The sequence below is a fragment of the Gadus chalcogrammus genome, chromosome 12, assembly GCF_026213295.1.
Source record: "Gadus chalcogrammus isolate NIFS_2021 chromosome 12, NIFS_Gcha_1.0, whole genome shotgun sequence".
NCBI classification, from domain to species: domain Eukaryota; kingdom Metazoa; phylum Chordata; class Actinopteri; order Gadiformes; family Gadidae; genus Gadus; species Gadus chalcogrammus.
In genome coordinates this window covers 3,351,119-3,376,933 of record NC_079423.1, presented here as the reverse complement: position 1 = coordinate 3,376,933, position 25,815 = coordinate 3,351,119, and the positions used below count along the sequence as shown (strand labels likewise).

Genomic DNA, 25,815 nt, shown 5'->3' with positions numbered 1-25,815 from the left:
ATTATCTGACAGGCTTTGTATTCAAAGCCATTATAACAGACTGAAAGCCAATGCTTTGAAATGGAAGTTAGCCTTCTTTACAGCTGTAAGAAAGGAAGGAAATGTCTTCCCCCGGACAATTCTATTTTTTTCAAAATATGATGTGGGTGTATTTTCTGTGTGTGTATTTTTGACCACCCATGTGGTGGGTGGGGTGTTCCAGACCTCTGTGGCCCTCTGTGGCAGTGGCTGGGCCTTTAGAAAGTCTTAACGATTTTGCCGTGTACTTGACAGTTGACTTTAACCATGTGGTGTGTGTCTGGTCTGTTTCATAAGGAGTTCATAGTAGTTGTGCATTAAACATGTTGCTCCCGACCGACTGAATTCCCGGCTTGACGTCTATTTATGGCCACACCGGGATTTAAGCCTGGGCTTAAAGAGTGATGGCCACCCATTGGTATTTTCTGATGCACCTCTTGTGCATATGTGTGTCTTGTGTTCAGGAGAAAGAGTGTGATATTAGTGACTGGTGCTGACAGACACAAATCCTGCTGTCCTCTAGTGCCACAGGCACTGGTCTGTTAAAGCATAGATTAGCGTGTTCCTGGGCAACCGCTAATCTCAGAAGCACAAAGAGCGTTCAGTGCAGCTTACAACATGCACACAACACTCGTTCTTCACAAAGATGTAATTTTTATTCAAACGATGAGCGTTGCGAATGTAAACAGGCTTGTTAATAACTAAGTGTGCCTGGCTGTCAAATTGTAGGGTTAGCCAAGGCCAGAAACTTGCTCTGGCCTTGACGTTCGGCTTTCGGGGAAAGCTGTGTTGAGTGAGCAAGCGAAGAAAAAAGTAGTGGAAAGTACACAGAGGGCTGGCGAGACAACTAATGCTGTATGTTTCTTAGAATGTCGAAATTCTCCAATTGTTTCCATGACCTAGAAAGGCCGTATCAGCCGCACACAACAGCCATCAGCTTGGGCTTTACCCAGCCCACGTCTGTCTGACTGCCTATCCCATACTGTCAGGGGCGCTGGCGTGTGTGTGTGTGTGTGTGTGTGTGTGTGTGTGTGTGTGTGTGTGTGTGTGTGTGTGTGTGTGTGTGTGTGTGTGTGTGTGTGTGTGTGTGTGTGTGTGTGTGTGTGTGTGTGTGTGTGTGTGTGTGTGTGTGTGTCCAGATGTGGAGGCTGTACATGTGCAGTAGCCCATCTCCTGCTGTGCTTTGCCGAGGTCCCTCTGTGTCTCTCCCTCTCTCTCTCTCTCTGCTGACTTACAGCCCCTCGGAGGGAGAGGATATGGGGGAGGAGGGGGGGGGGGGGGGGGGAGTCTTCATCTCAGGATATATGTTTCAGTGGAAGAGCAACTCAAGGGTTTTATGTGGAAGGAATGTTTCTCCTCTCTTCTCCACACCTTGTTTTCTTCCCCAAACCTCTCCGTTGCTAGTAGTTACGGTCACCTGGTTTCATTTGTTTTCTTTTTCATTTTTTGTAGTGTGTGTCCATATCTTTAACTTCTTTCTGCGCCTATCTGGTTTTTGGAAATGTTCATTTTTGGGGGTTTAAAATGGCATTCTGGCCTTTTTTACTTTTTATTGGCAGTACATTTTTTTTGATATAAAATATTTTGCCCAGACTTTCAGCAATCCGTTTTCATCCCACTATCCCCCAGAGCAAAACGTAGAAATTTGCAGCCGTTTTGTGATATCTTCCAATCCCTGGTCAGCTTGAAGATATTTTAATCAGAAGGCTAATCCCCTGTTCCTGTTGTTAGTCATAAATGATTGTTAGTGAAGATCTTCTTTCCATTATTTTTGCAGTATTCAAACACTCGTGTTTTTTGGATGCAGGTTTAGGAGGCATATATTAGTCAATGCATTGCTAAAAAAGTGTTATTCCACAGAAATAATAAAAAAAGTATTGTAGGACTCATTTATTAGAACAGGGCTCATATGCAGGCTCATCTTCCATGATGAGCATGAGATACAACAACGTGTTGATGAGATGTTGAAACTGGAAGCCAGTTTGAAGGAAGCAATTCGAGCCTTGTAAAATGTAACTGTAGACTACACCACATATTATTTTGGGTGTGATTTAATGCCTATTGGTAAGTTACTTGGGCGCTTAAAGTTGTTGATTGTTAAACGCACTCATCACCTTTTTAAAACAAGTTGCATTGGATTGACTATAATCAATATAAATACACTGATAAATAACAGAAGGGAACGGTTACTTGGAGACCAATGGAAATATTAGGCCTGAGCACCTCTTAAATTACCTCATGAAAATAATGCCAAAGATATTTACATACTTAAGCCAGCTCAGCTGTACCCACAAAATCGACACGCAGATTGTTCCAGGAGTTCATTTCCTGGTCGTAATAGTGGGAAAGCCCAACGGACAAATCCAAACTCTCCGACCAGTAGTATTTAAAGCACCAGACTGCACGTGTAGGCCTGTCTCTTTTGATTGTCCAACATAACATTTCAACTGGCTACACAGAATAGAATAATTAAATTGATATTGTTTTTACTATTGCTTACTACCGCCAAATACACGTTACATTTTAACATTAGTGGGTAGAAAATGGCACCTGGGAGGAATACTGGAAGGTCCCATGGATGGCAACCTCTCGGAGCACCATCCGAAAGACAGTTTGCCACCGCACTCGCGTGTGTGTGTGTGTGGGAGTTCATAATGTCCGGCCATTGAAGTACTGCCTTTTTGCCTTCCTATTCTTGGTAAAAAAAAGAAAGGTCAAAGGCATAAAAGGGGCCATCATCCTGAGACTTAGTCAATGGGTCGGATCATCATGCGGACAGTCTTGAGTGAGTAGGACCCCCCGTTGTACTCTGCCCAAAATATTCCATCTTGGTGCTTGCTGCGGTAAATTCCGCCGCTGTACCATACCCCGTTCAGATTGGTTTGACCACAGGCGTTGTACCACCACCCGCCCTTATGGAAGTGGGCACAGTTACCTAAAGGAAATAAGAGATACAGAGGTGACCGGTTAATAAAGAGGAGACCGATGCAGCACACAACTACTGCCGGTACACTCTGGTTTCTGATCCACTTGTTTCTGATCCTGGATCAGATCTGGTCAGATCAGACTTGGGGCTGTTATCCCTGACATCATGGGCCTCTAAAGCTCATTTGAAACTCAAAGGTCATTTAAACAAATCACACGTCTTGACCCGAGTGGATATGTTTGCCATCAAGGCTTCCGTACGGCACGGCATGTCTTCCTACCTGAGAATGCGTCCTTGTCCCGATCCAAAGTGGTGAATTGTTTGCCGTTGTTGCTGGTGAGGGAGTCCCCGGCGTTGCCCTGATAGGTGCCCAGCCTCAGGCGGTAGCCCTCGCTCTCAGACTCCAGGCTGAAGCTGCTGTACTCGGCGTACACCTTCTTGCCCGTCCAGTCCTCCAGCTCCACCAGCAGCTTGTAGTCGCCCTGTTTCCCCAGGTGGTAGATGTTGTCCAGACCCAGCCAGTGCTCGCTATCTATGTTCCCGAAGCCTTTCTGCAAAGGGGACACGTGCATAGTAAAAAAAACTTGGTTGAAAACCAGCCTTCAACTTCTTTCCCTGTTCACACACATAAATAATGATCTAACACATGCACATGAATATCAAATTGTACATAAATTGCATTTCTAAGTGAAAGGCAGATGGTTGTTACTCGACAAATATGTCTAGTGTGGTTTATTCAGAACTACCCTTTTAATACATGACTCATGTATAGTACTTGGGGGCGGCAGGTTGTTGGTTCGATCCCCGGCTCCTCCTAGCTGAGTGTCGAGGTGTCCTTGAGCAAGGCACCTAACCCTGACTGTTAGCTCCCGACGAGCTGGCTGTCGCCTTGCATGGTTGACTCCGCCGTCGGTGTGTGAATGTGTGCGTGAATGGTGAATGTGAGGCAACATTGTAAAGCGCTTTGAGTGGCCAATGGTTAGAAAAGCGCTATATAAATGCAGTCCATTTACTTGGGGGTTTTATTCAAAATCAAGAAGAACATTTTGAGAGTAATGTATACATTTAAGAGCCAGGCGAGCCATTTTATCCTGCTGCAAACAAAACAGCTGTTTTCCTCAGTCCCCCTTTGGCCTATTCTACTAGATCCTGTGTGACATCTGCCTGGTTGTTAAAAACCTACAGGGAGGAAGTAAAGAGGGATTTTTCCTACAGAGGGACGGAGGAGTGGGGAAGACCACGGCTTCCTTGTCGGCCCGCAAGGTCCCACAAAATGTACAGTTTCTATTGGCCGCATAAAAAATTTGCTACTAATGAGATGGGCAGAGCTCCAGTCACAGCGCTCCATCGCTGAAGGTTGTTATTATGATGGTGGAAACACTGGCACGTTTGAAGTGTCTGTCTGGGTGGGTTATTATGTTTCCCCATTAAGCACAGCAACTGTCAAGGTGTGTGTGTGTGTGTGTGTGTGTGTGTGTGTGTGTGTGTGTGTGTGTGTGTGTGTGTGTGTGTGTGTGTGTGTGTGTGTGTGTGTGTGTGTGTGTGTGTGTGTGTGTGTGTGTGTGTGTGTGTGTCTTTGCGTGAACATCCCACCTTGTAATTCTCCCAGTTTCTGAAGAAGTTGACGGAGCCGTCTCTCCTCCGGTGCAACACGGTCCATCCCCCGTTGTCCAGGCCGTGCTCGCACCAGGCCTGGACCAGGCGTTCACTGCCGTCAAGCTTCAGCAGATACATCCCACTAATGCTGTGGCCCGCCTGGCGTACCTGGAAGCAGTCCTTATAAGGACCTTGGGGTAGGATGTAGCGTTTTTGGACAGGAGAGAGGGAAGGGAATCATAATTCAAGTCTCTCTTTTTATATCACAAGTATCGAAGTCAAGGGTGCTTCTAGATTTATAGACACTGTTCGCGTGATGGATAGTATATAGGCGCTGAGTTATATTTAGATGGTACGACAACGTGTCTGCTGGTTCTTATGAACAGAAATGGTTGTTATTTTTAGACTTCATTTTGATGGTGCCACATTTGGTTGTTTTGATCATGTAGACAACAACCCATGTGAATGACATTTTAGCAAGTTGTTTGGGAAATGTGGGAATCCAATTCAAACAGAATATGTAAAACAGATGTGCATGCTAGTATGTCAGCTTTCTTTTGCCTCTTAATATAAATAAAGTGAGTGAGCGAGAGAGGCCAGTGCTGGACCGACAGTAACATGACCTGGTCAAAGTCATAAAAAATAACTATCCCAATTCCTTTCCACATGTCGCTGTAGTTATGTCATAACGGTGACTAGGGTAGACACTGTCGCTGTATATTTATAAGAGAATCTAGAGCCGAATAATACGTCTCCTCTTTCAGTGGTTCTGCTAAAGTCATCAACACTACTCTCAGACGGTGAACAGATGGAATAAAATAATAAAACAGGCTTTTGTTTTTGGAGGGATTTAGCGCTAAAAAAGAAAAAACGAAATCCACAGTGTCTGTATAATTAATGAAAACATTATTAGTATGCGCCTTTTTTGCATGAATATGGATTCTGCTACTTTCTTTTCCTGTACACAAAGTACAGAGTTAGTGCTGCATCCTGGTCCGAAGCTGCCTGACACAAAAACACCAAGTTTTCCCTTCTCGTCCTGGTATGAATGATGTGTTGAACCAGGATGAAGACAAGCATTGTGCGGGCAGGCCTCCACGGTCCGGAGGACCAGGGAAGATGATTTCCCTTAGCTCAGTATGGGAACAAACAGGGACCACTGTTGAGCTCGTTACAGATAGCTAAAAACCCTGTTAACACAAGCCGTGTATTTATGTGGTAACAATATATCTCCATCGGACCAGCATTTGATCCCGGGTACGGGGGTCCCCCGTCGCTCTCTCTCTTTGTCAATGCCCTCCCACACTTCCATTCATGTAATGCCAGACTGTCCAAACATGGCGGTCAGAGATTGAGGTTAGTATAAATGCAGACGCGTACAACCGTGTGGTTTGAATAAGGCTCCGTTAGACCAAACTGTGGTTTTTCGCACTGTGTACTTTACAGGAAGAAGTCCTACACAGGAAAGAACCTTTGGCGATCACCGAGACACAGGGTTTTGAATTCCTACTTTGTCTCCCACACTTCGCAGGAGTGAGGTGGGAAAAGGGCCAGGGACCGGTGCCAAGTAATTGTGATTGAGTTATATTAGCAAAGAAAACTACTGAGCTGGGCTCTTATCATTTTAAGTGATTGAGGGGCAGAGTTTGCCCGCCCGTTGTCCAAGGCCCGCTGATGGATGACTTCCATAAGGTGAACGTCTCAGGCACTCGGATCCATCCCCTGCTTCTAGGGATTTTTCTCTTGACTCCGTGGTAGTGTGTCTTCGTTTGAACCATTCAAACCTGGCTATGATCGTAACCTGGTGTCATGAATGGATATTTCCAATAACAGCAGAGTGAACACAAACATAGACGGCTTTTCAACAAGGAGCGTCGATTGAGGAGGCACAAATATTTGACTGTTTTATGATGAATGAATGTAGACTATTTCAATCTGTGATTGTTGCTGGATATTTGCTGTTGTAGCAATATTTGTTTTACATACTGCTGCACAAAGGCTTGATCAGCAGCCATTGTTAGAAGCTGCTAGTGGAATAGTCTGTTTTGAGCTTGCTTCTCATCTCTTGGCCAAGGATTGCTTCAAGAATCTGGTACACTTTTTATCAAGGTCTTGTGATAGACATCCACCTCCAATACCTACAAATGTAGTTAATGCAATCAGCCAGTCTCATGATATAAACTAATGGAGACATACCATCAACTTCCATGTGGTTGGACAGGCTTGGTTAACTTAATCTTCCACCATATCCTGCTGGCCGAGCATACATTTTGTGCAGCAATGTCTTAATGGGTTGTTTAATTTAACTTCTATGTTACTTGTTCACTTTTTTATTTTTACCCTTCAAGGTTAAACCAGGGACAATGAGGGTAAGAAAAGTCTGGGGGAAAGTGTGAAACTAATCACTGAGCCAGAAACAGATTTAGTGTAACTGGTTTACAGACGGTTAATCTCGCAACAAAGTGGAAGAGTCACGTCTGACCTTGCAAGACTAAAGAGCAGCAGTACTGATCTGAAGTCAAAGCTCTGTGGTAGGGAGGACAGTTATATAATACATCCACGTAGAAATACGCATTTAGTACAGAGTCCTTCTTGTCCACATTAAGTGAAGTCCCAGCCATTTTCCCTCCTCTAACTTCACTCTTCTTTTTTTTCCTTCAGTCCCTCCCCTCCGGCCCTATTTTCCATCATGGATGGTATCTCAGCGGGCCTGTGCCGCGTTAACAGCGTTTCGAGTTCAGGGGTAGTTATGTCGGAATGAGTGCAGGAAGTCAGGGCCCTGTACCTTGAAGGAGGTTTAAGCGCTGCGGCCCAAGCTCTCTAGAAGTGGCGTTCAAACACGCAGTGCTGCAGTGGGTCTGTCCACTGGGCACAGTGCCAGGAGCTGGCCTTGGTGTGGCTGCTTCTTTTGTTTATTAGTCAGGAGAGACACTTAAATGAACTGTGGGCTAAATGTTGGCGGTATTTTGTAGGGATGGTAATCAAGCTTAAAATAATTGTAACATTTATAGGAGCCACAAGTTTTTTTTAAACATTATGGGAATTGTGTAAAATAGAAAATGATTGCAATTGTTAAATGATGGTTATTATGACATGTAAATTACAATTAGGAGCATATGGCTGACTCAGTGAGTGTGAGTGATCTAATCCTCTGAGCCATCTGTGGCTGTAACGGACCCAACCTTCCGTGGAATAAACTGCGGTCATGCGATAAATACTTTGACGTTTTCTATTCGAGCAACACTACATTGTTTAACATGGCCTTTGTGCAGGAAAACGTCTGACTCCGGTGTCTAATTGAAAGTTGTCCTGGGTTCATGGCCGGTTGAGCCAGCCTGCCTCAGAGTCTCGAGGCTCTGTCAACTTAGAGGAGCTTATCAGTGAGCTATTGTTTTTGTCTAGGTGTTATCCTCAGTGTATTCTTTTAAGCATTTATATTCTGGTAGTTTATAGCATAGAATTAATAAAAACATTGAGCCTGTGATGTCAACCAGGACCTATGCGCCAAAAGTCTGCCTTGATGCTCTGTGCCATTGGCTGAAAGGAACAAAGCTAAAAATGAACAGCAAATAGGGAAACCTGGCAATCATTGGCAATGGCAATCCCAATGAATGCTTGTTTGAACAAAAATTAAATGTCTATTTTAAAAAAGTTGAATGGACAGCACAGATTGCTAATTTGGACAAAAATCTATTAATTCTGGTGATTATTTCCAGTATTTTTGCCTACTGCACAAATAGCCCTGCCAAGAAATCCTGTTTTCTGAGCAAGAACAATTTATAGCTCGTCCTTAAATCCCCCTCAAAAAAACATAACGCATACATAAGAAAAGGATCCCACAGTCAATTGCAAATTGCATTGCACCAACTCAATCCATATGTTCATTGAAGTGCAGCCAGTACAGCTGTCTATTAGGGAGTCAGAGTAACGTATGATTTCACTGCTTTCTTGGCATGACAACTGGTGTAAAGTGTTACCAGGCCACACAATAAATGTAATTTGCGATTGCAGTCATTTAGGTCAATGGTCTATATATTCCAGTTAACATACAACTTCAAATTGGGATCTTTTGTCAAGTTCGCCCTGAATCTTGACACCCCCATCCACCATGCGTTTATATATACATACCATCCGAGCTGAGTGTCCCCTGTGGAGGCGGTGGGTCGATCCCATACGGGCTGGCGGTCGGGGCCTCCATACGTGATCCCCGAGGAAAAGCCCGGTTGTTGGTGTGCCTGTGGATCTCGTTGGTGACTCGACTGTTGACAGGCAAGTTCTCCGGCACCACCTGCACCAGCGGCGGTGAAGCGGGAAGCTCTCCGCGGCCCAGGGTCCTGAGGCACTGCTCCTCCAGGGCGGTGATCAGCAGCGACTGGTTGTTGACCACGCCCGCCATGGTGGCGAAGCGGGCCTCCAGGTCCTTGTACCTGGAGGCCAAGCGCAGCATCTCTGAGGTCACGTTGAGGACGCGGTTTTCCAGCTGGGCCAGCTCCAAGGAGTTATCCCTCTTCCGGATGATCTCATGCAGCAGCTGCATGTAAAGCTGCGTCACCCTGGAGTTCATGTTCCTGCTCTCCTTCCGCAACAGCTTCATCTCGTTCACCAGGTTGCCATCCACGTCCACCACCAGCTGCAGGGTCTCGATCTCGCTCCGCTGCTTGTGCAGCACCTCCCGCACGTCCGACATGTCCATGCGGGTCACCCTCTCTTTGTCCATTTCCGGGCCCGTGGCGCTGGCACAGATGGGGCCTGGGTGCAGTATTGGTTCATAGGTTATAACTATTAGCATTGCATTGACATGGATCGTCATTTTAAAGCAATCAAGCCTTTTTAAGCTACAGGCTATTCATTGAAAGTTAAAGAAGTAGTCTGACCTGTAATCTTCTGCTCAGGCACCATGAAGGTGTAGGAACACTTTTTGGCATCGTCCTCTGTGGCTCGTTTGGTCCTGCGGCCACGGCAAGAGCACTGCCCCCAGAGGCAGAGGCATAGCAGGGCATAGAGGCTCCACATCACCTGCATGGCTGCTGGTACAAACTCCGCTAGCTGGCTTGACTGATGATGGGGGGAATGAATGGACAGACGAATGGATGGGAAAGGTTGATGTGGTTTCCTCTGGACCTCCCTGTATGCACACCACAGACCACGCAAACAATTAGCTTTGTTTGAATTTGAATTGGTCACAAAGATTTTACACGAGCAGACATACTAATTTGTAAGTGTGTGTGTGTCTGTGTGTGTATATACGATATATATATATATCCACAAAGGTAACAATTAACTTGTTGTGCAATATAATTTAAATGATCAAGGATCGAAAACACAAAATGCACTGTTGATGACGGCATTGTTTGGAATAGGGACAGTAAGCTATTGTAGCCCATTTAGCTTGTTTGAATTAGACCCCCTGTCTGAAAAGTGTTGTAAGTCGTTGTGTATGCGGAGCAGTGGGAAGGAAATGGCACCGAGCACTGCACTCCTACAAGCCCTCTCCATCCAGGGCTTCTGGCATCGCTTTATCTTTGGTATGCGTCTTTGAAATGAAAACAATTCCTCGCCGGCTTTAAGGCCATCCTCCTCTATTTATTTTCTTAAATTTGGATTGATTCCTCCATGTCGTGAAAGTGAAGCGCTCTACTTTTCTCGAAGTGATGGGAGTAGAAAGACATCCCTGACCGCCCCTACAGCAGGTCTCGCTGACTTTCCACTTCCATCCCGACGCCTCATGGGTTAACGGCTGCAGGTACTCCTGTCAGGCAGGTTTACTAAACATATCATCTACTATGCAGCGTGACTCCACCATGACCCGCAAACAGCAGAGGTGTAATATGGTGGACTAAAGCAAGGTTGAACATTATATTTGAAAACGCACACAGACCCAACAGAATAAATAATGTGTTTTCTTCCTCGAAGGGATGAATTGTGGCCAAAACATTCAAATTAAAGGACCGACTATGTTCCCCTGCTGCCCACAATGTTCTGTCTGATCACCGCCAAAACCAGATTACACACACAGACACACACACAGACACACACACAGACACACACAGACGCACACACACAGACACACACACAGACACACACACAGACAGACGCAGACAGACAGACACAGACAGACAGACAGACACACAGACACACAGACACACACAAACACAGACAGACACAAACACAGACAGACAGACACACACACACACACACACAGACACACACACAGACAGACACACACACCGACACACAGACACACACACACAGACAGACACACACAGACACACACACCGACAGACAGACACACACACACACACACACAGCCTTTCCATGGACAGTGCAGTGTGGAAGTCTCTTAACATCACGCCATCATTAGCCCTCCCTCAGACTGGGGCCTATTCATATGACAACATTGTGGTTCCTCAGGAATACTGCCACTCCTGTCACTAGACTCAATGCTGGAAAAATACACAGATCTGCTGTGTGTGTGTTTGTCTAGGTCTGTACGTCAAAAGGTATGATTGAATAGCTGTACACATGGAGTGCCCAAGACATTATTCATCTGTGTGTGTGTGTGAGTGAAAGAGAGACGCACTCGTGTATTTTTCCACCAGTACACATCCCTGACAGTGTAACTAGGTAGTGCATCCTCTCCGACCTCAGAGAGCTTATGCTAATGGATTAAGCAGAAGCTAAAGCCTTCCCCACCGTGCAGCCTTAGTTCTGGGAAGGTTCCTAGCCATCATAGCTGTGATTCCACTGTAGAAACACCATAAGCACCTCTATTCTCCCTCTGAGAGCCACTCCATCACAAATCTTGGGTTCAGAAGTGGCCAACTCACTCAGCAGTCAGCCTTGTCTGCTCTACCTACTGCCACTCGACCTTCATTACCAATATCTTCCATCTCTTTTACACATCAGTTTCTTTGTGTATTTATGTGTCTATTTCTCCCTTCTCTGCCTGTCTGGTTATGGCTATGCTCTGGCAATGATTTTCCTTTCAAGCTTAATTCCTTGGCCCATCTCTTGCTTTTATCCACAACCCATGAGAGGCATTCCAGTGTTCTTCGTGAATGCGTTTTTAAAGAACTGGTTTGATCTGATATCTTCTGAGCAGGGACCGGGTCTCTATCTTTCCCCTTTGACACTTGTGCACTTGGACAAGCGTGCACTCGCGCGTGCCTCTGCAATATCTGGCGGAGAAGGAACTATGCCGGGGCCGTGTAACACTGCCACTTCCTGTTAGCATCAGAGCCTGACGATTAAGCTTCTGTCGGATCAATTGCGTTCACAACAGCACTTGGCCCCGTCAACAGGACATGCGGACCACAGAGTAGACCGAGCATGAAAGATTTGTGTGCCAAACAGTGGAATCAAAGCATATATCTCCCCGGGAAACAGATATAAGGCATCTCGAATGGATCGAAGGATGGATGAAGAGAGAGTTTTAGAGCGAGAAAGTGGGACAGGGCCTTAAAAACCTTCCCTGGTTTGGTGTTCTGGGAATGAGATCATTGCCTTTCCCATAGATGGACCAGGTCCACAAACTTAATCATTCTTTACAGGGCTTTTCTTAGCTCTACCTCTGGCAGTCGTGTCAGTTTTTCTATGCATTATTTTTTCATATTATCCCTGTTAACACGTAGCTCCTTTTTAGACCCTCTTCCCCCTGTCTTCCTGTTTCTTCAAGCCACCATCCTGCTCCTCGTATATATTTCCCCCCCCCTGTCCTGCTACTTTGCACCATCCCCAGTTGCCTGGCGCATTGGGTCTGGCGGGAGGATGCGTCTCATTCCCATCAACGGATGACGTACAAATAACCTAGGGGGAAAAGCCTGCAGAACGGGAAACACTATTTTCCGCTCTTAATTCAAATAATGAATGCAATGTTGGTGGGGCCAGGCTCTGTCAAGGTGCTTGTCTAGCCCAGAACAGATGCTGCATCGACTCGCAGCAGATCTACACACTCCCACAATCCAGCTCTATCTACCTTTTGTCCCTGTTCTCCCGACTCCCGGTTCGATTCAGAGGCTGCTCTCCTCTCCCCGTGCGCTGGGGGAGAGCTTGTACAGTGGGGAGATGTGACTCTGCTCTTGACCCGTAGGGAGAACACCCGCTTGCTCAGGAGAAAGTGAATTTCAGGTATAACGTAGAGGAACAAGTAATGTAGAGGCACAGCGCCGTCCAAATCACATTCACGCACTTGCTCATGCAAAGGCGCACACACACACACATGCAAACACACACAGGGCTGTGTATCCGCATTGCCAATGACTTGGCTCTGAGTTCACTCGCACAAACCCTTACCGTCATTCTCCATCTTCCCCCAGTTCCCCCAACTTTGCTTATGTTGTTGTTGTTGCTTGGTAACTGTGGTTAATATAGTGGTCACTTACATTGTAGATGCGTAGCAGCTGGTAATAATAGCTATTATCAGCAGCTGCGAGTGGGGCCATAACCTGAGAGCTCGTTAGGGCAGAATCAACAATGCTGCTGTTTAGATTAGTGGATAAACACAGTGCAAATGGGCATGACTGCCTAACAACATAATCAGTGTTTAGGTAAACAATGAATAAAAAAAAATGTTAACTGCATTGCTCTAAATTGAGATGTAATTTATATTTAGTCAACCATCTCATAGACGTTTCACAACAGCCATCGTCCGACATATTTCTAAAAAAATGTCGAGCCCCTGCTCTTCATAGCCAGACTATTTTCCAGGTGATTATTCGCAGCTTCTGATGTATCGGCTGGGACGGCTCGTCTTGTGGGAACGAGAGGTTTGGCTGAAATATATTTAAGAAGTTATAGCCAGCGTATTTCTTTGCCTCCAATCCGGCTTCCAGGACCTCCATCTGGCCCTCAGACTTTCCCACAGCCTTTCCAACGTGCCCCGAAATGCACAACACATCCAGAGGAGTGGAGAGAAACGAAGGAAGGACAATGGGGAAATGCCGTCTGCAACAGTAAATTGCTGTGCTCTATTTACATGTCAACACAGCTGGACGGCTTCTTTCCCCCGTTTGCTTAAAAAACTTTCATCCACCGTCCATGTAGCCCCGTGCAAGCCAAACCACGACCCTCTCTGCTAGCGGTGCTGAGTTTCACGACCGCTCGGACGTGGGTGTACTTTTCTTACAAAATGGGGATCTCTGTTGACACTGTTGACAGAGAGGCAATGTCATAAAAAAAGAAGTCAGAAACTTGTCCATCGGATTTTGAACCGGACAAACCATTATGTTTCTCATTCATAATGTTCACCATTGTGTAATATTTACCCATATTTACCCCCACCCTTTTTTTCTGAGTGAGATTCAGGTGAATCTGCAGATAATAAAAGAAGACAAGAAAGAACAACTTACTACATCTGTTATGTGGACTGGATCCTTTGTTCAGAACTACACAACCACCGAGAGCGCAGAGAAAGGAAGAACCATTTCCTGTAGTAGGTGGTGAGCATTCAGGAAGCCCTGGCCTGGGCTTGGATCATACCCAGACAGATGACATAAATCATAGAACCCTAAAGGGGTTCCTGGGTCCCTTTTGCGTACCAAGCTACTGAATTATGCTTTTCTGGGCTGTGAAATGCACGGCACGGAACCCCCCCCAAACCCTCGGGCCCTAGAGGCCCCTGACCCCCCATCTGTTTTGGTCCCAGAACAGTGAAACTCTAAACATGTGGGCTGATGGGCAGGTCGGAGGTCTGCTTGTGGGGGGGGGGGAGAAAGAGTGTGTTTGCTAAGAGTGTGTGGGGGTTGCTAAGAGTGTGGGGGATAAGAACGTAGCCCCACTCCAGTCTTGCTGACCCATATTTCGGCAATCAATTGGCCTTTGTGAAACGTAGGTAGGCCATTTTCCTCTGTTTGGATATGGCAGGGTTCAGCCATGCGCACTGCGCGGGAGAGCCCCACAGACACACGTTACACCTATGCACACATAAAAAAACAGGGCAAGTTACACGTCGCCATTATTCAGTTCACTGCACTCGCACCGGAAATGGTTCACACAAGGGCCCTCTTTATTGCCCTGTCAGACACACTTCAGATAAGGGCCCTCATCTCTCTCTCACCGCTCTCCTGGTAGCCCCTGCCCACAACTGTAGAGCTCTCTCACACACACTGCAGTACTATCATTCAAGGCTGTAAAGAACACCCCTCACCCTGAACACAACCTGCATGGTGCGCACGCTACTACCACCTCAAACAAAGAGGCACTTTTGAAGTAAAATGTGTGGATAGGAATATGGGACAGTACTGGGTGCATATACCATGTTTTAACAGTGCTGAGCATGCTGGCAAGTTTGACATTGAAAAAACAAAGTCCATCAAAAGCAACTGAAGAAGTATTCGCCCAATTTACTGCTTCATTGTTTTGTTTCTTTAATCCGTTTAACTGGGCAAAGACGTCCGGGACATCGATGAACAGAAGCCCCTTGTGTTTATTTTCAGTGTGCAAAGTGCAATATCGAGGTTCAAGATGAACTGTGGGACAGGCAGCTGCCGTTGCTCACGCATGTTTTTGTAACCCAGGCTCACCTTTTTACTGAAACATTTATCACTGATACAGATGCTTGATATTAGCCCAGAGAGGGAAGAGCTCATTTATTTCAGTTTGTCTGCTCCCCCCCCGCCCCCTCCCAACGTTCTAATGTGGTGTTGACCCTGCAGCTGACCTGTCCATTCGGCTGTGTCCACACTCTCATTAGTGGAGACTCTAATTAAGCCTCGGTATGGCTGTAAACAAGAGGATTTCTACTTCCTCCCAGTTCCTTTCCCCTTAGTCATAACAGTTTTCTGCTGTTTATCGTCTCTTTCTTTCAGACAGCAAGCTTCATTAAATGCTGAGTTCTTCCATCAGTGCTAACACATGAATCATAAAAATAAACCATCAAAAACAATGGAAAACCACTCTCTGACATGGTTTGGCTGTATAGGCCTGTCAATGTTTATCTTGTATGCCTGTTCGTGTTTTGGTGTGATGGAAACATCCAAATTCAAATTATATCTGTGCGTCTCTGAAGGCATTCATCATCAGTGGATTAGTTTTGCCTTGCAGAGCTGCTGGTATTTCATATTGTCTCAGCCCTTGTTTACGCAAGATTAATATCTACATTCGTCAACCCTTTTTGAATCTAGACACTTATCCAGATCAAAATACAAATGTGTTTACACAAATGGAACAACGCGATCACAATCCTCTCAGCCTGTTTAGACATCTGTGCAGTCTACCAGAAATCTCTGCTTGATTTGCACTACCACATTAAAGTTTGAGGTTCCTTCCTACCCCCTCCCCCTTGTTGCTTTTCATTGGTTGACGACCGACAACGTATAAGCTAAGCGTGTAACTTGACCACGCTTTCTTGAGATATTCTGTCTAGACTCCTATCTCTCGTCAATCTAGATTGAGCGCAGCATACGCTACAGAGGAAACCCCCATTGCGTCACGACCTCACAATGGTATTAAATTTGGGATTTTTGAAGAGGGACTCCAACCCCTCCTGTAAACGGGTCCTCTGTGATAATGTCACACATGACAAGTCTGTGGACCATGGCGTGCCGGCTTCCATCAGATGGTTAAGCTCTTACAATTAGTGACACACATCAGACCTCCAATCCTCTTTGTCCAGGCTCTCCTTAGTTAATAGTTGAGCACTGCATGGCCTTTTTTTTTTTAAGTAATTGGCAGTCAGTGCTGTTAACGGCAAATAACTGGTTCACACTTCCGAAAATGGCAACATTGGTGAAACTGGTGCAGTAATGCATCATAGCTGTTAAATAAAGTTCGACAGCAAGTAGGGGTTTTGGTTGTAATTCATGACGTAAATGGTGAAGAGTCCTGGATTCGTGTATGAACGGAGGGTGATGAAGCTTTAAATCTTCCGTCCAAAACGTTCCTTCCACACGTGCAAGTTTCAGGTGAAGCTCAGGGCCACGCTATTCTAGCACTGAATGTTCTGCAAAAGGCTCTCTGAAAGCGGCTCCACCTTTTTGTCTGGGATGAGTTATGAGGGTATTTAAAAAACAATTTAGCTCCATGGAAATGGCATAATTGCTGCAATACATTCTATCAGCCTTTTATTGCTCTCTAATTTTGTCAAATTTCCTCAAGTTTAGCCTTTTTAAGTGTGTGTGTGTGTGTGTGTGTGTGTGTGTGTGTGTGTGTGTGTGTGTGTGTGTGTGTGTGTGTGTGTGTGTGTGTGTGTGTGTGTGTGTGTGTGTGTGTGTGTGTGTGTGTGTGTGTGTGTGTGTGTGTGTAAGGGAGAGAGAGAGAAAAAGACAGAGAGATTTAAGTTGGCGTGTCTGTGTATCAGGGTCTGTTTTTATGCTCTCTGTCCATTTTTCCTTCAACGACGTCCGCAGATGTGCTCACTCACGGGAGATGGAGCGGTTCGCCCGGCCTCCCTTCCCCAGCAGCGCAGCTACTACTGTAAGGCCACTTGAACCTAATGGTTCACCGTCAATCCCAAAGCTCGGCCGAGCTTTCAGAGTGTGTGCCTTAAGTGTGTACCATCCGCACGGTACTTGGCCCGGCAGGGGTTGCTTGTGCGATACCCCTGGGCGGGGTGGGGTTGTGTGTTCTGCTATAGGAGGATGTGGTTGGAGTACAATGACCAGGTTTGTTTTTTAGTTTTAACAGCACCCTATGAATGGCCCTCTTATTTCCTGGCCTGGCTACCCCTGAGCCACTATTGATAAGCCCTGGACAAGAACGAAAAGTGGCTTGTTTTTTTAACGGGGGGGATGCACGGAACGCTGCGTGCACGACATGCAGATTTATGTGCGTTTGTGTGTCGGTGTGCACATGTGTTGCGCTTTAGTCGGCACGAAGCCGGGCTGACCACGCCTGCATCACCGGGAGCGCCGTGTCCTGCCAGGAGTGTCATCACCCCATTAAGCTCCTGTTATTGATGTAGCGTCATAGTTCCACCGGGCCAGGTCACCGCCATCACCTCCTCAGTGTCCAGACACAGGAGGGCGCGTTGAAAAACCCAAAGCTCTTGGAAAATAAACAAGGCTAGCTCCGTTTGGGCCGTCTCTCCGTCTGATCTCCTTGGGTTCCCTCCAGCTCGTCCCCAGGACGCTCTGATGTTGCCCTGCTGTTCTTTGTTGTTCCTCTCGGTCACTTTCAACTTGTGTTTTTTTTGTTTGTTTTTCTTATTCTTTTCAACGTTATCCTACCTTATTTAAATTTTTTTTGGGATTATTGAACATCAGCACTTTGTCAGAACAGAGTGCAACAAAATTACCCTATACATCAGCAGGCTACTGCCTACATGCACCTTTTTTAAACTTTCTTCATAGCACACGACTACTTGTCTCACAGTCAAAACCTATTTCAATTATTCAAATTGTGCTATATTAGTACTTATTATCCACCCAGCAAGTTTGTTAAAAATAGATGTATAAGCTTAATGTTGCTGTCTGCAGCCGGTCCAAAGTGACGAAACGTGCTTACCCTTTGGAGCAATCACAGCTGCTGGAGCACACACACACGCACACGCACACACACACATACACACACACCCCTTTGTCCTTTCCGACTCCTACATACCGAGACCAAACTCAAAGCAGACAATGAAAATACCTCTGGAGCATGCCAATGCTTACCTTGGTGACTTCCAGAGGGCTGACGTGTGTTTCCTTGCAGTAAAAGAGTTTCACTTGTGTGTTTTGAATTGACGGTGCACGAAGTCATAGCACTCGGGATTCATCGCTCTGTCCTTCTCAGTGGCTCAGTCGGCTTTCCTTCCTCTTTCCCACTGGGCTGTCTTCGGTCCGAGGGGGGGGTTGGGTGGGTGGGGGGGGGGGGGGGGGGGGGGGGGAGCAGCCTGTCCGGTCACCTAGTGTCTTCTGAGGCAGTGCTTGCGGCCCTCTTCCCAGCGATGGGATCTCTCTCTGGGCTCAGCTGGCCTGGGGCTGAGGCAGGGGCATGGCTTCAGGAGCGGGCCAACTCAACAGACTGAGCTCAGACTACTGATGACTTCAGTTTTTGCACAAAGGATGGGGAGACGAATGGGAGGGAGGGAGGGTTGGTGGGTGGGTGGGTGGGAGGTAGTGGATGGAGGAGAAGGGGTTGGGGGGAGGGAGTGGGAGTTTGATATTGCCTATTTGTCTGCCCAGCCTACCTCTGATGTAATGGGTTAGGTGTGTGGGGGGGGGGGGGGGGAAGCAGGGTCCGCCTCTTTGAGTTTCCCATCCCGCTGTGTGTGTGTGTGTGTGTGTGTGTGTGTGTGTGTGTGTGTGTGTGTGTGTGTGTGTGTGTGTGTGTGTGTGTGTGTGTGTGTGTGTGTGTGTGTGTGTGTCTAAAAATAGAAAGGCAGAATGGGAAATGATCTACGAAATGCGCGCTCACACACACACACAGTCTTTATATTCGCTTGTTCCGATGCGGAAATGTGCTACAACCTCCCGTGACACCCCACCCCCCCCACCACCACAAATCAAATAGCCCCTAGTCCCGGAGTCCCTTTGATCAAAGCCCGTAGTACCGGTGTTCTTTGGATCAAAGCCCCTAGAAAGCAAACCTCACCCACCACTTATCGTCCCACTCGTCTTATTTTGTTTTTGTTTTTTTGATTTGAGGAGAAGGCTGATTGTGAGGCCGATGTGGCCTCTGGAACAACTTCCTGGCAACTTCGAACGCAGGATATGCGAGGGCAGGGCGAACGGCGGTGCAGATAAAAGTGATTTGCGTGATGGGGTTTGTGGGCTCGGCAGGGGGCTAGGGGGGGGTAGTTCAGAGTTCTTTGCCCCAGCTGGAGCCTGCTGTAGCCGCCTCAACTTCTCCACTTCCCTCCTTCTTGGCCCACGTTGTTGTGTTTATCGTTTGTCAGAGAGGGGTAAAACTTAGTCAGCGAAAGTTGTTCACCGGATCAAAAGGAACACGGCATCCTCATTTTAGTATTTTTATTTTTTCACCAAGTATAACCAAGGCAACAAGGGGCTCTGTTTGTTTCACAACGGGGAAAATCAAGGACACTGGAGCCCACAAGGAGACATCCCCGGTTCTCCCTCTAATCTCCAGATTGATTCTCGATGAGCTCTTCACGCACGTGCGCTAGTAGATCCGTATGCACGAGCCAAGTATTATACAGTATACAAGCTGTCTTCTATGCATCCATGCTCTTGCTCGCTTTCTCCCTCTCTTTCACTCTTGTTCTGTGTCTTTCTTTCTTTCTTTCTTTCTTTCTTTCTTTCTTTCTTTCTTTCTTTCTTTCTTTCTTTCTTTCTTTCTTTCTTTCTTTCTTTCTTTCTTTCTTTCTTTCTTTCTTTCTTTCTTTCTTTCTTTCTTTCTTTCTTTCTTTCTTTCTTCTGTCTCTTTCTTTCTTCCTTCCTTTATTGCTTTCTTTCTTCTTCTTTCTTTTCTTCTTTCTTTCTTTCTTTCTTTCTTTCTTTCTTTCTTTCTTTCTTTCTTTCTTTCTTTCTTTCGTGTATGTATATTCCGGAGCAGGATGTAGTCCTAGTCCTGCATGACCTACTGCCATTATCCGTTGACATCCTGTGAGAAGAGCAGTCACAGTGGTTTAAGCCTCCCACTTCCTCCTCTTCTTCTGATCTCTCTGTCTCTCTGTCTCTGTCGCTGTATCTCTGTTTGTCTCTCTGTGAGAGTTTATAGAAACCTTTCCCTCTCGACAGTCCTTTGGGTCTGTGTCTGTCTCCCCCCCCCCCCCCCCCCCCCCCCCATTATTGTAAGATAGTCCTTGATGAGCCCTTCATGTCTTTTATATTGAGAGCGATGGGATGCTGTTTCTGGCTTTGCCTTCTAATGTTAATATTTACGTAATGAGACACTGTGAATCCGTGCTCTGCTCCAAGGCCTGCAGATAGACGGAGAACACTGGTCCGATTTATACAGAGATGAAAATACTATCAAACAACGTGAGGGAGTTTTGTCTAAGCCACACTGTCACTTAGAAAAACTGTTAACTTCTGGGCGTGAGTTAGCTGGGAACGTCGGCTGTATGAATGCGGCTGTTGAATTCATTGCTTGAGTCATCGAAAATGAAAACGGCGCCACCGTTGTATTGGATCAGTACACCAGGAGTGCAAGCGACACGGTCTGTCACGTCGGAGCCAAGCATGTACGGCCGATTGAAACAACACAGTGTTAAACTTAACATCCCTGTTTGTTTTCCTTTTGTGCTCACAAGCCCTGGCCGGTTCTCCGCATGAGGTCTGGAACAGCCCTGTGTTCCCCTAGTGGTAACACATCTCCCACGCAGGGGCTCTGGACTTATTCAGCCTGCCCTGTGTGCAGAAAGTCTTCTCTAGAAGTCATCCAGCAGATTAGTGCAATATAACACCAGCCCATAGAAATTATTCAATGTGCTTTTTCCATACCCTTGATTCTTAAGGGTTGATCCAAGGTAGTGGGAAATGTCCGATATGGCTTTCATACTTGCATGCGATGCATTGTATATCGGCACGCCATCTTCAAATTGGAACCTGATGTGCTTATGACAAAACATGGAATAGGATTGAACCTATAGAGTGATACACAATGGAAAGCTCTCTGAACAGAGGTAATTGGCTGAAGACGTGTCGTGGAAAGACTCGATCACACAGGCACTTTAATATGTTTGTGGTGGAGGATGACAAGGGAGATTCCTGTGGGATGGGAGGGCCATTATGCTGTATGTCTGCGTCTGGGCTCGCACTTGAATATAAATTCTCAGAAGTGGAAAGGATTTTAAAAGAAGAAGAATTTTATGTCTGCTGTACATCACTATCTGCCGTTTTTGACATTGATATTTATCATCAGACTCTTTATCATTTTATTTTTACCCTCATGATTTGCCATATGGTGGCTCCCTTATGGAGGATCGGTCGACGTCAGCGGTGGCTGCGCTGTGGAATTCTCTTGAGAAACGATGTAGCTGTCGACATAACAAGACACTGTGGGTCCTGAATTGGTTTCAGCACAGCATCAAAACGAATGACAATTTGCGCAACAAATTCAATTGCACACATTGGGCCCTATTTTAACAGTCTGAAACGCAAGTGTGAATCGCCAAGCGCAAATAGCTTTGTGGGCGGTTCTATGACGATGTTGCTATTTTACCGGCGCATAAATGAGTCTTGCGCCCAGCGCAAATCTATAAAGGGTTGGTCTGAAGTAGCCTAATTACCCGTAGGTGTGGTTTGGGGGTAACGAGCAATAAACCAATGAGAGTGCCGTCTCCCATCCCCTTCAAGAGCCATGAGGGCATTTTTATCTGACAAGTGGATATTTTGACAGAGCGTTTGCAGTCTCCAATGAGACAGATGCATGTCACATGAATTTCAAACTTCAAATGGCTCAGTTTATGGACAAATAATATTGCCTAATTCACACATGGAATAGCGTTTTCTGCCACAACTTCAGAAATACTGAGACTTCAAATAAATTTCAGCAAAGAAAACACACATATGATGTGCGGTAACTGTGGTTCCATTTAATGATATAGGCAATACATTAACAAACATCGTTTCTAACAAGTATGCACTATCGTTATCGACTTGAGTTCCTAATATGCATGTGTCCCCCCGTTAATATACATTGCCATGGACTGTATTATGCGTTACTTGTTTAGTTGGCGTGTGTTTAAACAGATGGATGCACACACGCGCGCCTGCATTCATTAATTATTTTACACATACACACACGCACGTCCGCATTTATTCTTACTCGCGGTAAAACAATGTTTTCTCACGATCAAATACTCATCAATCCTAAAAGTTATGGGCTTGTACACGATGTTTGTGTCAAGCAAATATGTGTTTGCTGTACGTGTTTGCAGATGCATTGATTTAAAAGTACAACTTATTACCGCTGTATCAGCTGTTCTTTCCCAAATAATTTACCAAGAATTTGTGGCTAGGTAGATGAGGGAAGCAAAGTGTATGCGCGAGGTGCACAAGCAACATTATGCATGCGCCCTTGAAATAGCATCTGAACAACGCGCCACTGACCAGGTCTTTCCTGGTTTGTTGCGCAATTGTTTTCTGAAACCGCAAAATAGCACCAGGGAGGGTTAGGGTAACCCTAACCCCAGAACACGCCTCCTCCTTTCGCAAAACCGCCCCCTGGGGCACAAGATCATTCCCTAATTTACCGACGCGTGGTGGTGGAGGGAAAAGAACACACTGCGCCAGTTGCAAACTAGCAACGACACATGCGTCAGTGTAGAAAGTCAATTGCGCCGGATGCAAGATAGGGCCCGTAGCCACAAGTTTCAAGAGTTCAAACATGATCATATTGTCATTCAGTGTCTCCTGTCAACATGATGTATCACTTCTAAGGCCGGTTGATTTAAAGAGTTAAAGTTAAAGACCGAGAACAGCACAGCGTCTGCATTGACTAAAGTCCTTTTATGCAAATATATCTGAATCCAGTGGTCTTGAAGGGGTCAAGAGTTAAGTGGCGTGATCATACTTGAGATGATGAGTGAATTCATGAATTGTTGCTAGCACTGTCCACCTACGTCTACGCTCCCTTACTGTATGGGTAACACTTTCCTTAAGGTTCCCTCTGTTCTTCCTATTTGTTCTAGGTATGTACCTGTCTGACCTGACCTACATTGACTCCGCCTACCCCTCCACCGGCAGTATCCTGGAGAACGAACAGAGGTCCAACCTGATGAACAATATCCTTAGGATCATATCAGATCTGCAGAGATCCTGCATCTGCGGTGAGCTTTGATACGCGCAAATGTATACACCCGTTTTTACACGCACACGTGTAAAAACACAAGCACATAAAAACACACTCATAAAAACGGTAACAGCCTTTCCTTAATGAAGTGCAAGCTGATTCGAGCTCTCTGGTTATAAAATTGTCCTGTTCTAATGGTTTTATGGTTACCTTATGAAAATATTCAAATATGCACATCACAGATGGCTTGGCATATGATGTTATACAGTTACTCGGTTTGGAGTGCAAACCTACTGAATCCGGTACTCTGCACTGAGGTATTTAGCCTACAGACTACATTGCATTGAGTAACACTAGCTTCTGCTGCTCCTTGCCCTCTATCCCCAGACACACCAGTGTTGCCTCACGTCCAGAAGTATCTCAACTCGGTCAGATATATCGAGGAGCTGCAGAAGTTTGTGGAAGATGACAACTACAAGTAAGACGCACTGTGAAAAAGAGCCTCCCGACTCACTTCCACTGCGGGATGTAGCAGTAAGGACGCAATGAAGTCCTTGAGTAGGCCACAAGAATTCAGCCAGCAGCATATGTTAGGTGGAAAAACTGATTTATTTACCGTGCTTGAAAAAGTGAAATAGCAAAAGCCCAAAAAAATACTTTCATAAACAAACCAAAAATCAACCAGAGGGTTGCTCACTAGCCAAGTTCTAATAACATGAGAATTCCAGAACATGTACCAGCCTCACAGCAAGCCGTCTCCCTCTGCCTCCACCAACCCTCCTCGAAAGCTGAAAATACCGGACTTGAATAAAGCCAACCAATTGACTAAATTGGTAGATACCAACTACCATAGGGGTTCACAGACCCAAGTACCATAATACATTTATATTTAATAATGAAATCATATTCAACCACACACTTCATTACACATCTTAAAGGTTGGGTATGGGATTTGCGAAACGCCAGCAGATTTTGAAAACACAAAACTCAAATGGTCCTACCCCCTCTCCTTCAACGCTGACTCTGACTCCACCCATTCCAAGTACATGGACGTGCAATCATGCACGAGCGCGAACACAGATGCACGAGAGCGAGCTATTAGCTAGTTAGCTAGCTCCAGTAGCTACCGCAGGATAACAACAAACAGAAGCTTGCAGTGGCTGTAAGTGGGTTATGATAAGGATTTCAAGTAATTTTGCAAAAATGGCCAAAAAAAGAGAATTCCATACCCAACCTTTAACAGTTCAAATTTTGATTATGAACTTCACAGTGGCAAAATGCAAAATACTGTAATAATTAAACATAGTGCAAATAACGCCCCCCTCCCCCTTACGAACAGTCATTTTCCTGCATCCCAATCAGGCAATGAAGTGTTGCATTTCCAGGTGCTTGTGTTGCCCGGGATTCAAAATGTTTGGGGACCCAGGAAGTGGGTGTGGCTGTCAGTGTCTGTTTGTGTCATGCAAAATGTATGGGTTAACGGCAGAGAATGGGTTATGGAGCATATCGGCTGATAACTGACCGATTGCGAGGATGTTTACATGCAAGTAACTTAAGGGTTTTGTCGTTTGTGATCGCTATGTCTCATGACGAGACGCCTGCACCGTGCGTCATACTGAACATTAACAGATGTGTGAATGCGTGTGTGCGTGTTGATCAGTTACGGTTTGCGGGTAGTGTCCTGTGTACGTGAAAAGGAGGGGCTACCTTTTCACATGCCCTGACTGCAATAATCTATGAGGCAGATTTCCTGCTAGGCACACTGTAAAGAAAACTGGTACGGCCTCACGTGTTCAATGCAGACGACACCTAAGTCCATAGTTGGTTTTTTCCATTGAGCAACACTAGTCGTGCAGAATCCATGGGGTGTCGCCTTGTAACACGCTTTCATAGGGTTTTAAATTTGAAGTTATAAAAAGTTTTGTTTAGAAAGAGAAAAAGAGATTCATTATCCACACTAATTGGCAGAGAGTTTGCTTAAGAGCCTGTGTTTTGGGATGCATTAAGCGATGTCCCAGGGTCCCCATGTTCAACAAAGAGGATTCAAGCACTGGCTATAACCCTTAACTAGCTGACCCAAGGTTATCTCCTGTCTGTAGGCTGTCCCTGAAGATTGAGCCAGCCACCACCACACCACGTGCTCACATCTCCAAAGAGGACCTTGTTGGTAAGACACAGATTTGGAATGAGCGTACGTTGTTGTATTTCTTCCTATGGAGGATCTGTGGACGATTGAGGCAAAATGAGCCACTGAAGGTGAACTCACAAGGTGTTTGTTCCCTTGTTTCCTCCACACCAGGTCAGGAGGTGTCCGCCTCGCCTCTCTGTGGCCGCAAGGGAACAATAGCCCCCGAGGGCGCCAAGGTCTCGGCCACACCCCCCTCGCCCCGCAACCTGCTGCCCTACAGCCACAGGAAGAGCCACAGCCTGGGCTACAAGTCAGTACACGTCCCGGTCACCTCCAGGGACCACCAGCCATTGTAGGATCAGGCCTTACTATGGCTGCACAATTTGCTGGACTGAAATCTGTTTATTTGTATTAAATGATACACTGTCGCAGCTCAGCAATTGCTTTATAAATACAGTTTTTTATATACAGCAGGCACCACAGTGCATTAAACAAATCAATAGTCTGTTAATCGCAATGAATTCTAGGA

At 45.9% G+C, this 25,815-nt stretch overlaps 2 protein-coding genes across 3 annotated transcripts in view; one reads left to right on the top strand and one right to left on the bottom strand.

The window, feature by feature from the left end:
- The window catches only part of ralgps2 (Ral GEF with PH domain and SH3 binding motif 2), a 62,836-nt gene extending 37,101 nt beyond the window's left edge, over positions 1–25,735 (top strand). Inside the window, exons 10-13 of one of the 2 annotated variants that reach the window (XM_056604387.1) lie at positions 23,058–23,195; positions 23,546–23,636; positions 25,258–25,325; positions 25,458–25,735. In XM_056604387.1, coding sequence (XP_056460362.1) covers positions 23,058–23,195; positions 23,546–23,636; positions 25,258–25,325; positions 25,458–25,642 — 482 coding nt within the window. In that variant the 3' untranslated portion in view covers positions 25,643–25,735. The remainder of the gene's footprint in view (positions 1–23,057; positions 23,196–23,545; positions 23,637–25,257; positions 25,326–25,457) is intronic. The other variant, XM_056604386.1, reaches the window with a different exon arrangement.
- angptl1a (angiopoietin-like 1a) lies at positions 1,894–18,310 on the bottom strand. The gene is made up of 6 exons (XM_056604385.1): positions 18,133–18,310; positions 9,415–9,665; positions 8,669–9,289; positions 4,538–4,731; positions 3,225–3,495; positions 1,894–2,953 (listed from the first exon to the last, which is right to left on the bottom strand). Exons 2-6 carry the CDS (start codon positions 9,560–9,562, stop codon positions 2,766–2,768), a joined length of 1,422 nt encoding a protein of 473 aa, XP_056460360.1. The 5' UTR covers positions 9,563–9,665; positions 18,133–18,310; the 3' UTR covers positions 1,894–2,765.
- Positions 25,736–25,815: the final 80 nt, after the last annotated feature.

What these genes read in the sequence shown, in the direction of transcription:
- angptl1a (XM_056604385.1), bottom strand. Translation starts at nt 9,562, where the DNA reads ATGCAGGTGATGTGGAGCCTCTATGCCCTGCTATGCCTCTGCCTCTGG. An exon ending in GCCTGAGCAGAAGATTACAG is followed by an intron (nt 9,290 to 9,414) that starts GTCAGACTACTT and finishes TACTGCACCCAG; the next exon opens with GCCCCATCTGTGCCAGCGCC. An exon ending in GGACAAGGACGCATTCTCAG is followed by an intron (nt 2,954 to 3,224) that starts GTAGGAAGACAT and finishes TATTTCCTTTAG; the next exon opens with GTAACTGTGCCCACTTCCAT.